The 17,891-nt window shown below is 35.4% G+C and overlaps 1 protein-coding gene across 2 annotated transcripts in view; it reads left to right on the top strand.

The window, feature by feature from the left end:
• Nucleotides 1-17,891, top strand: part of FAF1 (Fas associated factor 1) — a 461,021-nt gene that overhangs the window by 356,545 nt on the left and 86,585 nt on the right. For both annotated transcript variants that reach the window (XM_038558075.1, XM_038558076.1), the window contains exons 14-15: nucleotides 11,025-11,161; nucleotides 14,996-15,084. In XM_038558075.1, coding sequence (XP_038414003.1) covers nucleotides 11,025-11,161; nucleotides 14,996-15,084 — 226 coding nt within the window. The remainder of the gene's footprint in view (nucleotides 1-11,024; nucleotides 11,162-14,995; nucleotides 15,085-17,891) is intronic.

Genomic DNA, 17,891 nt, shown 5'->3' on the forward strand with positions numbered 1-17,891 from the left:
CATGGAACACAAAATTCTCCCTGACTTCTAGGCCGCCATTCCATTCTCTGAACTCTCCAACACTTCATGTAAACCATTAAATCCAGACCCCACTTAAATACCAGATTATGTTTCCTATTTATGGGCCTTTATTTACCAAACCCAAAATATCCTTAGTATCTTAAAGACAGAAACCATATCTTATCTTGTCTTATATTTAGTAGGCCCTCCTAAATATTGATTGATTGTTAAAGGCAAAACACAGAAGAAATATTATCTATCATTTAGCATACATTTGTTCTTTTATGCAACCCCTGGAAAATGAATATTCTCTTTACATGGCTAGAGGAGGAATTTTTACATTTGATAAGAGATTGGATTAGATATGTTCTGTTACTCCTCCCAACTAAGATTTATATGGGCTACTTAAAATAAATGAATATGTTCTTAGGGTGATAAGAAAAAGAGAGCCAGTTATCTATTTATGATTATTGTCCTTACAAAAAATTAGTATAAATAATGACCCTACAGTCATTAAATTGTCAGTGCCTCAAAGCCTTTTCACTTGAGTGATTTGTAGGTGACAATAAGAAGATAAATTAAGAAGTTAATTGAAATTTTTAAACCCTGACTACTAATCAATTGAGACAAGTTAACAGTTTACTCTTACTGGGAAGTCTAATAAGCCTCAGACATGTGAGAGATGATTTTTAGATTAAATCTTCCCAAACTCTCACCTGTTTTCTTAAATTTGCCTTTAGTTTGGCTGTGTTCTAAACTTCATACAGTATTTGCATTTTCATGGAGAGACATTATACCATCCTTTTAGGAAATGATTGATACATATTGATAACACAGATCAATAGTCATTAAATGATTCTACCTTTTTACCCTGTAATTCCACTGTACAGACTTTTTATCTTAAGGAAATACTTCAGGTTAGTTACCCCAGTATTATTTATAATGATGAAAAACTACAAAGAAAAATTTAGCTGGAGGAGCACCTGGGTTGCTCAGTGGTTGAGCATCTGCCTTTGGCTCAGGTCATGATCCCGGGGTCCTGGAATCAAGTTCTGCACTGGACTCCCTGCAGGGAGCCTGCTTCTCCCTCTGCCTGTGTCTCTGCCTCTCTTTCTATGTCTCTCATGAATACATAAATAAAATCTTTAAAAATAAATAAATAAGAAAAATCTAGCTATAGGTGAATAGTTATGATTATAGTAACATATACATCTACTGAATGGAATGTTATTCAAACACCTAAGTAACATGCCAGTTCATTACTATTGCATGGAAGGCTAAAAGATTATATTCATTTCTGCAGTGATTACCACAAAAAGGAAAAAATATGTTTGAACAAAAGACTAATAAAGAAATAGACAAATGTGATTAACATTGTGTTAAAAGTTTATGGATTTGGGGACGCCTGGGTGCTCAGTGATTGAGCATCTGCCTTTGGCTCAGGTGTCATGATCCTGGGGTCCTGAGATCAAGTTCCTCATCGGGCTGCCTTTGAGGAGCCTGCTTCTCCCACTGCCTGTGTCTCTGCCTCTCTCTCTCTCTCTCTCTCTCTCTCTCTCATGAATAAATAAATAAAATCTTAAAAAAAGAAAAGTTTATGGAATTGTGATACTCTATGTGGAAAATCCAAAAGACTCCACACCAAAATTGCTAGAACTCATAAAGGAATTCAACAAAGTGGCGGGATATAAAATGAATGCACAAAAGTCAGTTGCATTTCTCTACACTAACGAGACAGAAGAGAGAGAAATTAAGGAATCGATCCCATTTACAATTGCACCAAAATCCATATGATACCTAGGAATAAACCTAACCAAAGAGGTAAAGGATCTATATTCTGAAAGCTATAGAACACTAATGAAAGAAATTGAGGAAGACACAGAGATGGCAAAATATTCCTTGCTCATGGATTGGAAGAACAAATATTGTTAAAATGTCTGTGCTTCCCAGAGCAATCTATACATTCAGTGCAATCCCTATCAAAATACCATCCACAGTTTTCAGAGAGCTGGAACAAATAATCCTAAAATTTGTATGGAACCAGGGATGCCTGGGTGGCTCAGCAGTTGAGCATATTCCATCAATTTAGGACATGATCCCTGGGTCCAGGATGGAGTCTACTTCTCCCTCTGCCTATGTCTCTGTGGCTCTCATAATAAATGAATAAAATCTTTAAAAAAAAAAATTGTATAGAACCAGAGAAGACTTCGAATAACCAAAGGAAAATTGAAAAAGAAAACCAAAACTGGTAGCATTATAATGCTAGACTTCGAGCTATATTACAGAGCTGGAATCATTAAGACAGTATAATACTGACACAAAAACAGGCACATGGATCAGTGGAACAGAATAGAGAACCCAGGGGCAGCCCGGGTAGTTCAGTAGTTTAGCGCCACCTTCGGCCTAGGGCATAATCCTGGAGACCCAAGATCAAGTCCCACATCGGGCTCCCTGCATGGAGAGAGTCTCTCTCTCTTTCTGTGTGTGTGTGTGTGTGTGTCGTGAATAAATAAATGAAATCTTCAAAAAAAAAAAAAAATAGAGAACCCAGAAATGGACCCTCAGCTCTGTGGGGAATTAATCTTTGACAAAGTGGGAAAGAATATCCAATGGGAAAAAGACAGTTTCTTTAACAAATGGTGTTGGGAAATTGGACAGCCACATGCAGAAGAGTGAAACTAGACCATTTTCATACACCATACACAAAAATAGACTAAAAATGGATAAAAGACCTAGATGTGAGACAGCAATGCAACAAAATCTTAGAAGAGAACATAGGCAGCAACCGCTTTGACCTTGGCCACATCAACTTCTGGCTTGATACATCTCCAAAGGCAAGGGAAACAAAGGCAAAAATGAGCTATTGGGACTTCGGCAACATAGAAAGTTTTTGCACAGCAAAGGAAACAGCAAAATCAAAAGACAATCTACAGAATGGGAGAAGATATTTGCAAATGTTTTATCAGATAAGGGTTAGTATCCAAGATTTATAAAGAACTTATCAAACTCAACATTCAAAGAACAAATAATCCAGTCAAGAAATGGGCAGAAGACATAATGAACAGACATTTCTCTAAAGACATACAAATGACCAACAGACACATAAAATGTTCAGCATCACTCGGCATCAGGAAATAGAAATCAAAACCACAATGAGATACTACCTCACATTAGTTAAAATGGCTAAAATGAGTAAGTCAGGAAGCTGTTAACAAATATTGGCAAGGATGCAGTGAAAGGGAAACTCTCTTACAATGTTGGTGGGGTTGCAAACAGGTATAGCCACTCTGGAAAACAGTGCGGAGGTTCCTCAAAAAGTTAAAAATAAAGGCACCCTACAACCCAGCAATTGCACTACTAGGTATATACCCCAAAGATATAAATGTAGTGATCCATAAGGCCACCTGCTCCCCAGTGTTTATAGCAGCAATGTCCACAGTAGACAAATATGGAAAGAGCCCAGATGCCCATTGGCAGATGAATGGATAAAGAAGACACACACACATACACATAATGGAATATTACTCAGCCATCAAAAAATTGAAATCTTGCCATTTGCAATGATGTGATGACACTAGAGGTCATTATGCTAAGTGAAATAAGTCAATCAGAGGAAGACAGTTATCAAATGAATCCACTCATGTGGAATTTAAGAAACAAAACAGGAGCATAGAGGAAGGGGGGCGGAAATAGAGAGAGACCAACCATAAGAGGCTCTTAATCATTGGAATCAGAGGGTTGCTGGAGGAGAGGGGGCAGGGGGATGGGGTATCTGGGTGAAGGGCATTAAGGAAGGCACTGAATGTAATGAGCACTGGTTGTTATATGCAACCGATTAATCACTGAACTCTTCCTCTGAAACTAATAATACAGTGTATATTAATTAATTAAATTTTAATTTTAAAAAATGTTTATGGATATTACATGAAAATTTTCTTTATTTTTGTAAGGGACTTACTGTCTTTCAAATTCGATATTTATTTCATGATTGGCTAATATATCCACATTAATCAAAACTCAAAAGGCATAAAAAGGTATGAAAAGAAAGTCTCATATTTACCCCACCTCCTCAGAGGCACTATTATAAGTTTTTTATTTCTTCATCCAGAGATTATTTTATATATAAACAAGCTAATATATACTTATTTTCCCCCATTTTACACAAATGGTAAACACTATTCAACACCCTGCTTTTCCACTAACATCTGTTAAAGATATTCAGTATCAGTTCATAAAGAACTCTTTCTTTTTTTTATTTTTTATGATAGTCACAGAGAGAGAGGCAGAGACCTAGGCAGAGGGAGAAGCAGGCTCCATGCACCGGGAGCCCGATGTGGGATTTGATCCCGGGTCTCCAGGATCGCACCCTGGGCCAAAGGCAGGCGCCAAACCGCTGCGCCACCCAGGGATCCCTAAAGAACTCTTTCTATTTTGTGGCTTAATATTATTCCTTTAAGTGCCATAAGATACTATAATTTATTTAATAAGATCCTGCTATTGCAATTCTATGGTAACAGTACACAGGATGATTACTCAAATGAAAATATATCTAGACTAAATTCCTACACGCAGGAGTGCTAGGTTAAGAGTATGTGTACATTCTTTAACAGATGAACAAGGTGGGGGCAGTGAGGGAGGACCATAAAGCCGACTCTTAACTAGAGGACACACTGAGGGTTGGTGGAGAGGAGGTGGGAGAGAGATTTTTTTTTTTTTAAGATTGTTTATTTATCTATTCATGAGAGACACAGAGAGAGAGAGAGAGAGGCAGAGACACAGGCAGAGACACAGGCAGAGGAAGAAGCAGGTTCCATGCAGGAAGCCCGATGCAGGACTTGATCCCAGGACTCCAGGATCACACCTTGGGCCGAAGGCAGACACTCAACTGCTGAGCCACCCAGGCTTCCGTCCCTGGGGACAGCTTCTAAAAGAACTGCATTCCAAGACAGATTACAAAAAAAGCCTTAGAAGGAAAGCAGTTCTGTGTCCTGAAAGCAGTGTTTCTCAGTGTGGTCCATTAATCACACCAAAATCACCTGGTGTGGGTTGGCAACTTATTAAAACAGGCAGTTTCCTGGGCTTTTCCCCAGATCTGCTGAATCAGAATCTCAGAGGGATGAGGCTGAGGAACTTGCCTTTTAGAATAAACTCCCTAGGGATGCCTGGGTGGTGCAGTTGGGTAAGCGACCAACTCTTGGTTTCTTCTCTGGTCATGATCTCAGGGTAATGGGCCCCAGCCCCATGTTGGACTCCGCACTCAGTGCAGAATCTGCTTCAAATTCTCTCTCCCTCTGCCTTTCCTGCTCATGTGCTGGTGCACTTGCTCTCTCGTACTTTCTCTCAAAATAAATAGATAAAAGAATAAATGTTTAAAAAAATTCTTTTTAACTTCCTAGGTGATTCCTAAGCCATTAAAGCTTGAAGATCACTGCCTTTATAGTCAATGTCCCCTAGCTTAGTCCACATACCTTGTTTCCCTTATTCAGTTTGAATCAGACATAAGACTATTTCTAAAAATCAAAGCCACCCTCAAAGGACAAAAGGGCATGTGTCAGGGATGCTGAAGGTCATTCCCAATGGGAATCCAGAAATGAGCTGAACAACAGGCTAGGCATTGCAGACTGGCAGAAATTATGTTGCATTAGGAGACAAAAATGCTCTGGTTGGTCTGATTTTGGTATGCTTGACAGTGCTAGTAACTTGACAAGTGTCACTTCACACATTAAAGAACCTTGGCTTTAATTTTCCTATTAAAGGGAAAAGAGGAGGAAAGGAGAATTGTGTTTTGGCTAGATAAGTAAATGATCTCAATGGTCCTTTCTCTATCTTATGTTCTGGTTTTTCTACTGAGATTAAAAAAAAAAAAAAAAAAAAAAAACGGGGCAGCCTGGGTGGCTCAGCGGTTTAGCGCCACTTTCAGCCCAGGGCCTGATCCTGGAGACCCAGGATCGAGTCCCACATCAGGCTCCCTGCATGGAGCCTGCTTCTCCCTTTGCCTGTGTCTCTTCCTCTCTCTCTCTCTCTCTCTCTCTCTCTCTCTTTCTCTCTCTCTCTCTCTCTCATGAATAAATAAAATCTTTAAAAAAAAAAAACCCTAGACACACAAATTAATATATATAAGTAACGAGGATTATTACTATAGCAAAAACTGCTAGTTTGATTTCTTCTAAAGGGAAGAGCCTTCTTAATTAAAAAAAAATTATTTTAGTTCTATATCTTTTTTTTTTTAATTTTTATTTATTTATTCATGAGAGAGAGATGGATCACACCCTGGGCTGAAGGCGTCGCTAAACCGCTGAGTCACTCGGGCTGCCCTATATCTTTTTTTTTTTACTTCATTTTTCTATTAAAGATGAGTAAGTTTGGAAAATCAGATTCTGGTTACATTTAGCTATATAACTGTATTGTGTCTCTAATATCCACTTCTAATTAAAGTTTTGTAGTATCACACAGCTACAGCACCACATATTTTCTTATTTTCCAGATATTAATAATTGCCCTTTCATTCTCTAAAGCGAAATAAAACCAGTGACTTTTTTTTTTAGTCAACAATTCTTAACTATGTAAAATATCTTTCAGTGTTGGCCCATAGATATAAGCTATAATTTTAATCCTGAGAATAGTTGTGATAAAAATCTTAAATGTCAGGGGATCCCTGGGTGGCCCAGCGGTTTAGCACCCGCCTTTGGCCCAGGGCATGATCCTGGAGTCCCAGGATCAAGTCCCATGTCAGGCTCCCAGGCATGGAGCCTGCTTCTCCCTCCTCCTGTGTTTCTGCCTCTCTCTATATATATGTCTATCGGGATCCCTGGGTGGCGCAGCGGTTTAGCGCCTGCCTTTGGCCCAGGGCGCAATCCTGGAGACCTGGGATTGAATCCCACGTCGGGCTCCCGGTGCATGAAGCCCGCTTCTCCCTCTGCCTCTGCCTCTCTCTCTCTCTCTCTCTCTCTCTCTCTCTGTGTGTGTGTCTAACTATCATAAATAAATAAAAAAAAAATTAAAAAACTTATATATATGTCTATCATAAATAAATCTTTAAAAAAATCTTAAATGTCATTATGCAGTTAATAATAAAATAGGTACCATTGTTCAGGAAATACCATATTTTGAGCATAATTCTGAGTACTTTTAGTATCTTACAAGAATATGGGTTGGGTTTTTTATTTTTTATTTTATTTTTTTTAAGATTTTATTTACTTATTCATGAGAGACAGAGATTGGCGGAGATATAGGCAGAGGGAAAATCAGGCTCCTCGCAAGGAGCCTGATGCAGGACTCGATCTGGGACCACAAGATCATGCCCTGAACCGAAGGCAGACTCTCAACCGCTGAACCACCCAGGTGCCCTGAGAATAAGGGTTTTAAAGATAAGTGTTACACCCATTTTACATGTGACTCTTCTTTGGAGGTCATATTGAAGTGTAATAATTCAAGAAGCTTCACAGAACAAAAAAAGAAGCAGCAGCTTCACAGAGAGTCATTAGCAATTTTTGGCTTCCACTTTCTATTAGATATGCCTCCTTTTACATTACCTGGTATGCTATAGGTAATCAGTAAATGTTTGCAGAGTTTACCACTCTCTGTCTAATTTGCTATTTCTTTTAGTATATATTTTATGTTGGAGTACAATTTAGTAAAAGTCAGTGACTCGTTTAATTATGACCTTGAAAGAAACTAAATTATATCCTGTTTTGAATTAAAATGAGATTACTTTTTCCCATATCTGATTTATTAGTAATCCTGGTTTCCATTAGCAAGATAGAAAAGATCTATACTTCAGAGACTAAAAATTTTACTAATGATTAATATATGCTAGCCATTAGATGTTCTGCTTTTTTTCTCTCCAAACTTTAGATTAAAAGATAAAATTGTATCTTTCTAATATTAGATTTCTAATAACAATAATTGGTGAATATATGCTACTAATTATATTTTGCTTCTTGAGCAAGGCAGAAGTTTGAGACTTCTCACTCACTAACCCCACCGCCACCAGCACCAAGCCCCCAGGGACAAATGAGTTGCTTTATTGTACCTGATTTGTGATTAACTGTTCTCTCTTCATTCTTTTTCTCAACCTTTCCTCCTTCCTCCATAACTCTCTTCCTCCACTTCATTTTACCCTGTCAGTAAGGGCATTTGTTCTTCATCTTTTCAAATCTATCACTTTAGCTTTTGGTTTTGGGGATTTATTTGTCAACTTATTCCCTCTCCTCAAATAGATATATGATGAATAGGTTGCTTCATTTATTTAAACTTTTATAATTAAAAAACAAAGCCATTTCTTCTTGCCACAGAAGAAAAAATGCTTGCCATTGCTTCCCCCTTTGGTTTTGAGATTGCAGGAATCCTGTTGCTGCAGATACCATTTATCCCTTCATGACACCTGACTCTAATGAACACTATATGCAGTTAGGCTGACAAGTTTGGTGCTGCCATTAGATGCACCGGCACACTTCTATCTCTTTAAAAAAGAAGAAAATTCTGCAATTATGAGAACCACATTTTTTTTTCTTGAAACAATTTATTTTTCCCTGGTCTGTTTTTGTGCTAGTGTTTTGAACTGGATTTTTGCAGTGTGCTGTGAATGGTAACTTTGTGCTGTGAATGATGTTGAGAGGAAGAAGCAGAGCCCCCAGCCATGAGAAAGATCTAATATTTGTGTTTTAAAGTTCTTATAAATTGTAATGCAAGAACTAACAATTTGGAATTTTGTAATTTGGGGCTGTCCACTAGCCCTACAGGCTCTCAATGATTGTAATTTGAAAATCTCAAAGTAAACATGATTCAGATCTTAGATTAATTAGATTAATTAAAATTTTAACAAAGTCTCTCTTTGATTAGAACAAATCGTTTGTGAAGGCCACTAGAAAGCATCAACTGGCTGCGGGATCCCTGTGTATTTCTCAACTACTTCCAAAACGTCAGAATGAGTTGCCAATACCTGGTAGAAAACTAATCACTTTGTTGTTTTTTTATAGTTAATTGAACAGCTAATGTGCTTTTGAAGGCTGTGTCTCTCTTGAATATATTTTGTGAAGTTTTGAAATGTTGTTGTATATTAATTCAAACCCAATAAGATACCTATATTTTCATAATAATTTTCCCTTCTAACTCATTTTCATAAAAAGACTATTTGGAAAGTACACAATTTCCAGGCAAAATTATCTTGAAATTGAATTCTTTAAACCACAAAGCTAGCCAGCCTGCCTGCCTCTTTCTTTCTTTCCTTCCTTTTCTCTCTTTCCTTATTCCTGACTTCTTTCCTCCCTTCCTTTTTTTGGGGTATCCTGTTTAGGTAGTATTTAATATCACTTGTGAGACTACTGCTATGACAGACATCTACTGTGTGATACCCACTTAATCCATTGGTGTGAAAGCAACAAGGACTTATTTTCTCCTTTTTGTAGGGAATGACATTCCAACTGTTCTTTGACATGTTTACATTCAGAGGTTGCCAGTGATCAAATCAGGTCAGGACTGACTTCAAATATTTTAAAAAGCAGAAAGAAAAATGAGATCCTAACTTTCCAGTGTCCTGATCTACGCATCCCTATTGATGAATTAAAGCTTATACGGGTGTGAAATTTGGTACCTGAGACTTAGGCTGCTTGAGCACCTTTTATCGCATAATAGTTCTGGAATGTGAAGATATGAATTTTCATGGGAGCAATGATATTTCATGGCCAACAATGGATTTCTTAGGGTCTTGTCATTTCAAATTGCCATGAGGTCTGGTTATTGCTGCTCTAAATGTAAATATGAAACTGCTTCCCGATGAACTTATTGCGATGGTGCTAACTTGTCTTGACACTCTTGCTGGCAGTTCTAGTGGCCCTTAACATGGTCTGCTTTCTGTAGTCACAGCATGGGTTTTGTGGAGGATTCAGCCTAAATTTCTGGAATGAATTTCTATAGACAAGAGATATATTGGCTTTAAAAATTAAGAGGTTTGATTCTGTTTTGAATTTGGATATCAAATGAATATGAGCACATGACATTTTAATGCCGTTTGTCTTTTCAAATAGATTTACCTTCTAATGCATGTGACAACAGGATTTTGCTCATCAGCTAGAACATACATTTCAGAGGAGTTGTTACCTAAAATATTATCATAAGGCATAAGAAAACACACGATTTAAGTTGCCTTTCATGAACATAATTAAGAATTAATAAGCCAGTACCAGTGGCTAGTCCCCAGAATTTCCACTGTTTTGCCTTTTGTGACCTGTGTTATTAAAAGTCCATTATTTTTACAGACTTTATTAAATTGGATCTTATTAAAGCATTCTATATTTGCATTTGGTCTTTCATAATTCATTATTATTATGACATTTACTTTTTACCATCAGATCTGAAAACATATCATAAGCTACCCTTTTCTCTTGAAAGAAATGCTAATTTCAAACAGTCCTCTAATAGAAGAGAAAAGCTTTATCAGTTTTTTCATTTATTCCAGATCGTGTTAAGAATACTAATGCTAGACTTCAGTATGCTAATATCTCTGAGCTTTTTTTGGTCAAAAGCTTAGAATTATTATTTTTATCCCATGTTAAGTATGAAACCAGGAGACCTGCTACTACTGGAGAAAACACAATTCTAAAGTACAATTCATGATTCTAAAGACTTGTGAAAATGTTGCTAAATCCCGTTTAGGATGCTGTCAGTCGATTTAACTTTGTACCATACAACATTTGTCCATTTAAGAAACTCTTTCCCCTTAAAATTCAGTTTTTTTGTTTTTCTCATATATTAGGTCAGTATACCTTGCAATGTTTTAAGACTACGAACCTATGCTTTCAGCCCCAGATGGCAGTTAGGGCATGCTGCCTGCTTTTCTATATGATAGTCGCTTCTATATCATTTAAGATGTAGTTGAAACTCAGCCTAGCAAGATTTTATATATTGATATTAGACAGGCTATCTAATTATTATTAACATAATAATAAAGTGAGTTTTTTGTCGGGGTACTAGTAAATTTATTAAACTCTGAAATGAAATTTACTTTGGCTTTTGTCTCATTTTAGATTTCTGACAATGTGCAATAGACACTTTGGCAGTGTTGTTGCACAAACCATCCGGACTCAAAAAACAGATCAGTTTCCACTTTTTCTGATTATTATGGGAAAGCGATCATCTAACGAAGTGTTAAATGTTATACAAGGTAAAGTACATGTCACAAGAGGAGAAGTGTCTTCTTGTGTATGTGATAACCTTATAATATTTACCATCAAAGTTGACAGTAATTCTCTATATGAGTGAGCATCTTTGTATTTTAAAACATAGAATATCCTAAAGAACAGCTTCAAAAAGTATAGAATCTATGAAAAATGAAATATGCTGCATAAAAATGTAACAGAAATTTCTTAATAAAATAACAGCCCTTGGGACAGAGCATAATCATGTTAAAAGTTCAGAATTGCTAAATTCTCTAAACTAGTAATTAAGCCATAATCAGTTATCAGACATGACATTTCTTATTCATATATTGATTTCTTGCTGTAATGTTGATTTGTTGAAAGAAATGCTTATCTTTAGTTATCTAGAAAAGCCAGTGACTAGATATTGCAAATTAATTGTTCATGCAGTGGTAGTTGTTTCCCCTTAATTGTGTGAGTCTGTGTCTAGGATGCAATGCTAAGGTGCGAAGCTATAGGATGCCTATGAATTTAATCACATTGAATATTCTTTACAAACAAAAAAGGTGAATGATTTTTTTTTTACTGCTACTGATATACCCCAAGGATTATTTTAAAATATTACCTTATTAATAGCAAGCTTAAATTGAAAACAGTATAACTTTCTTTGCCCCAGGGAAAAAGATGTTTCAAGTGCCCTGAGCTGAAGCTTCTGTTTGAGATACTTTATTTTTACCCCTATTTAAGTCAAAAGTTCTATAGTAGATAATATGATGGAGGAATGAGTGTAAATACTAGTGTCTTTAAAACTCAAAATAAAACCTCTGGTATTTTATGTTTGCTCTATCCCTAGAGCATTGAGTTTCATAAACAATGCTAAAGATACTCTGCTGGGGAAATGAATTGCATACATAAGGTAAATGTATAATACTTCATTCCTGTTTTCCCCCATCAGAGGCAATATAATAAAGTGGTTTTCAAAGTGGTCCAAGATTCTGGAGGTCCTCTAGACCATTTCATTGGATCCATGAGGTCAAATTATTATTTTCATAATGGTAATAAGGCTCTTCTGTTTTTGCATTTTTATTTATTTATTATTTATTTATTTTTACTGTGTTGACATTTGCACTGATGGCACAAAATCAATGTTGTGTAAAACTACTGGCACCTTCACACAAATCAAAGTCATGTCCAAACTATACTACTGTCATATTCTTTACTTCCATAATGTGCAATTTTAAAAATTATTTTTTGAGCATTTAAGCAAAATGTTATATCTTCCACTGTAAGATTGACAGCTTAAATAATTTTCTGATGAGATCAGTTGTAATGTTACAAATATACGATTTTTTTTGTATCGTATAATTAGTTATGTCAACATTGAAGATAAATGCATAAGTCAGTAAACCAGTATTTTCCACATGACCAGCGCATGATATTATAAAGTCCTGCATAGGTAAAAGATCCATTCAAAGAGTGAGATAGGTCAGTGTATCTTAATATAACAAAGTACAGAAAGTTCAATAGTTTCAAATTCCTCACATACTTGAAGAAACTTCCACTTGTCCATTTGAGTTTATCAAATGCGATCATGTGTACTATATTATTTATTAAAATACTCCTCCCTTTTTCAATTATATGTCTGTTTAAGGGCAGGCTTGCTTGATAAATTTCAGCTAAGTCATAAGACAACATATTGTAACTAGTTTAACATAGAAGTAGATATAAGAATCCAGTTATGTTCTATTAAGCAGACGTTTAAAAAAATTGCAAAAATGTTGAAACTATACCATTCTTCTCACTAAATGTTTTCATTTGGAGCATAAAGCCATTTTTCATAAAAATATGATATTTATATAAACATGTAATGGTTTTATCATTGTTACTTTTAATGAATTGATAAATACGTTTTAAGTATTTCAGCTTTAATTTTTAACACAGTAAATGTTGATAATAATAACCCACAAAACTTATTTGAGGATCTCAGTAGTTGTTAAGAGTGTAAACAAGTTCTGAAAACAGAAGTTTGAAAACCACTGCAATAGGTTAGAGAAAAAAACTTGTCTGGACCTGCGTTAACTGGTACCTTTCCTCTGTCTTGTCCAGTTTGGTAGTGAGTCCTGACTGTTAGCACTGAAGCATAGTTGATAAGCATTGGCTTAAGCCTGAAAATGAATGGCCAGTATGTAACCACCTTTCTAGTATCCTCCATAAAGAATAAAGAATTCATATCCCATGCTTTGAGTCTTAGTCACTACAGTTTGCAAATGAGAAAGAGAAACTCAACAATTTGCCCATTATCAAACTCTATATTAAAGGTACTGCTAAACTTTTTGCCATTTGTTGTATCTATTCATAATAACTGCCAGCGATCATGTGTACTATATACAGAGGTAGTGTTATTTTTATTTTACCGATAAGAGAATCAATCCTTAGAGAGCTATAGTCAGTCACTCATCCACTTATTTATTCATTTACTAAGTGAATATTTATTAAGCCCTTGTCACATGCTAGGCAATTTTTAGGTACTAAATCATATGGTTTGTAGGTAGCAGAACTAAAAACTATGACTACAAAACCAGTTCTGCTTTTTCAGTACCATGATATCACACCAAGATAATATTTGTTCTCTAGCTCATTTATTGGGACAGTAGTACCGATGTGACTGAATTTTTTTGATAAGGACCACAGATGCTCCCTGCCATGCTGCCAGTGGTCATAAGGAAAATTGAGAAAAGGACCATTGAAAGATCATGTTAGTCCAGCTCTACTCCAGAATAACACCAACAAAGATGCTTGCTACTTGTTGTCCTATTTGATCAATGGGATAGGAAGAGCTCTTCTCAGGCCCTGGAGAAAGACGGGCTTTTTGCCAATAATCTTGAAAGAAGAATCGCTATATCTTTATGTATCTTTATGGGTTTCTCTGTTGTAGATGTATTCAAAGCAAGTAACAGGAAAATACACTCAGGAAATGGCATAAATGTTTGTTATGGCCTTAGACAAGGAATAAGATAGCATTAAGGAAAACCAGACATTTTAATACTTTCATAAAACTAATATAACATTATGGGAACTAACTGGAATTAAAATTAAAACTTTTTTAAACACTGAATATTCTCTTATAAAGTTTATAGCATAGTCATTTGGAAGCAGCTGAAAGAGAAAAATACCAATTGGGCACAAAAAGAACTCAGTTTTTTTCAGTAAATAAATTACTGTCCACTTCATCAAGGAATTTTTAATTATAGGAAATAATTCTAAATAAAAAGTATATTGAGGTGGCAAAAGAGAACAGGCTTTTGAGTTAGACTCATTTGGTTTCAAATTCTGGTCCCACCACTTAATCAAAAGCCTGATCTTGATTGCACACGCTACTCCAGTTCTTAAAGCCTCCTTTTCCCTCTCTTTAAACTCAAGATCATGATACCTTCAAAGAATTATTGTACAGGTTTAATAAGATAATATATGTAAAGCAGTTAGCCTACTTACTGGCATATAAAAAAATGGTAGCTGTTGCTAGTATTTTCAAGTAGATATGTTTCTATAACTTAAAAGAACTTTGATTTCCAATACTTGGCCATTCTTCATTTTGAGCTGAAAATCTTTCTCGTTAACAGATGGTTCCTTCAAGTATACTGTGTTTGAAATTTCAACTGCCTATATACTGGTTTACTCTTTCACAGTGAACATATGAAACTTTTCAAGGAAAATATGAAAATATTTTAACTGGGTATTAGCATAGTACACTGTCATTTTTATTAGACTATAGTTATTCCTTGCTGATCAATTCTAGAATGACTTTCCATTTTATAATAACATTACTAATGTAAAGTTTGGCGATCTCCATGTGTTGCTAGGTAACACAACAGTGGATGAGTTAATGATGAGACTCATGGCTGCAATGGAGATCTTCACCGCCCAACAACAGGAAGATATAAAGGATGAGGTAAGATGAAAGGTTAAGTAGACCTTTAATAGGATTTTGATGAAATTATTTGTCAAATGGAGATGCTTGCCTATGTAATGATTGATAAATAAAGAAAATGAAGATGCATTTCCAGATTAACCAAGGACTTTTATGCCATTGAGTTTACCTTTCAGTCCATTCTTTTCATGACCCCAAGACCCAACAATTTGTTTAACTTTATGGACATTTATACTTTGCTAGATTTGGAGTAGTGGCAGGAGGTCAATTTGCAGGAAATGAATTCTGAAGCATATTTACAAAAGAAACGACAGTCCAGGAAATCCTGTGCACTATGTGGTTTTTCACTCACTTTCAAGATCCTCTTACTCTTTTTAAATATTGAGGTTGATTAGTGATAGACACATTTTACATTTTTGAAGTGCTGTGAGAATTAGTAAAAGGTCTCCAGAATTCTGAATTTCTCAGTGTCCTGAGTATATTCAGTTGGTATAGATGGCATGAGTGTAGAACCTCAAATAAAATAATAACAGCAATATTGATCATGACAATAGTAGTCAACACTTATTGAATATTTATAGTGTGCTAAGCGTCAAGCTAAGTACTTTACATATATTATCTCTTGTAGTATCAAAATAACCCCAAGAGGTTGTATATGAGTCACACAGAGTTCTGGCAGAAAACACGTGGCACTTTCAAACTGGGTCATTTGGAACAGTTTAATAAGAGAACTGTTTGTAAAGGTAAGGGCAAGGTTTATGGAAGTCAGCAATGGGTAGTACAGACTTTAGGGCTAAACAGAGCCATTACCACCTGTAGGCCTAAAGGCCGTGGAGGGTGGTAAATCGAGAAGACTATATCTGATAGAGGGATATAGTCAGCCCTTGGTGACCTGCTAGGGAGGAAACCAGAGAACAGATTTACTTTCCTTCCATACTCTGATCTTCTGCCAATACTACCTAGGTAACCCAACCAAAAGCTGCAAGGCAAGAGAACTTACCCAGGCAAAAAGCTAGATAGAGCTTGGATACTGAGGGGGCAAATGGGAGATAGCCTAGCACAGATTGGTACTATTATCTTCCCTTTTCAGGTGAGAAAACTGAGACTCAAAAGAGTTAAGTTAATTTACCCAAGATCACATGGCCAGTAGGACCTATGATAATCTCAAGTAATTATTAGTGCTTTATCAGGTAAAAAACTTCTGGATTTGGAGAACAGTCTAAAGAACAGTCTAAAGATAAAATATGAAACATATGTTAGCATTTGTTAATTTGAGATGCTCAATTCACAGGTATTTCTTAAATTGTCCTTTCTAATATTTTTAGTTGAAAAATGTTTTTCATAGACAAATAGGAAAAGTTTGATTGCTGAGCAATGATGAAAAGTTTCCAGCTATATTGAGTGTTTTCAATACAATACCCATTAGCTATTGCAAATGGAAAACATGTAGACAAATATAAAGTAGAATTATTGTGTTTTACCATATTTGCTTATCTCTTTCTTCTATTATTCTGTGAGTTTGTTAAGAGTCTGAGTTGTATCACATTCACATTTATAACATTTATCTCCTATCAGTGTACCTAGGACAAAGTAGGCACTCAGTAAATGTATAGTAGATGATTGAATATTTAATACTTGGAAGAATTCACATGAAAAATGTTACTTGAAAAAAGTTCTTGATTGCAGTGGTATAAAACCTGATGTGTCCACATTAACAAATATGAAAATTTGAAGTGCTATAACTAGTTTAGAGTTTAAATACACACTAAGTTTCTTTTATTGCTGGAAAAATGATGTTTGTGATTTTCCTTAATAGTCAGTGTTTCATTTACTCTAAAGAAAAGGTAATCAGGTATATGATGGAAAGATGTTTATCTGTTACTCTATAAATTGACAGTGACATTTTGAAATAATGAAGTACTGTACTTACTTAGGAATTTGTAATAATAGGTGTGTTGCCATTCAAGATTATGTTTATCCTGGAATAGAGGCATTGATTGACAATAAGTCACTAAACACATTCTTCAGCCATTTAAATCTTGAGTCTCATTAGTACTAGATTTACAGATTATGCTGTATAATAATATGAATGCACAATATTTGCATGCATATTCCCAGTTCATTCTTTCATCTTAATTTGTGTTCCTCATAATTCATTGGTAAAGAAAATTGACTTTAATTCCTTTAATACTGAGCACAAAATTTAATATGAGGGTTACAGGGAAAATCCAAGGCTCCATATAATTGAAATTTTTATTGAAATTTAACGGCAAGAGGTAAGGATTTCTCTTTGTTTTTAGAGTGTCTTCATGAAAGTTATCATTTAGTTCATAAGTAAAGTTCCTAAAAAAAGCTTTTATAGGTTCAAAGACTTGTTTTGGCCTATGCATGGATCATAATAGATTTGGTATCTGCTGAATTTGTGACAAGAAACACTGTCCCTTGTAATTGTGAATTTGCCTTTACTCTTCAAAAAAATTTCAAGTAATACTTTATCTTAAGCTTGCAATGAAAATCAAATTCATGAACAGACTTGGAGGATGGCTTCCTAGGCCTGAATTTATATAAACATTACTTTGGTTCAGTTACTTTCATCACTTAAATGATTACATCATTAGTGCCACCAGAGATGCCCATCCTATAAGAAAGTTTTTAATAAATAAAATCAAGCCCAAACATATTCATACTCTGAGTCATTCTTTAATGGCCCAGAATGGATCTTTATATCAATAATTGTTCTATTTCTAATCAGGAAGTATGTATTATATGAGCCTTTTGTTTTGGCAAAACTGCTTATCACTTTATTCACAGACATTTTCATTAATGGT

Source organism: Canis lupus, chromosome 15, assembly GCF_011100685.1.
Source record: "Canis lupus familiaris isolate Mischka breed German Shepherd chromosome 15, alternate assembly UU_Cfam_GSD_1.0, whole genome shotgun sequence".
Lineage (NCBI taxonomy): Eukaryota > Metazoa > Chordata > Mammalia > Carnivora > Canidae > Canis > Canis lupus.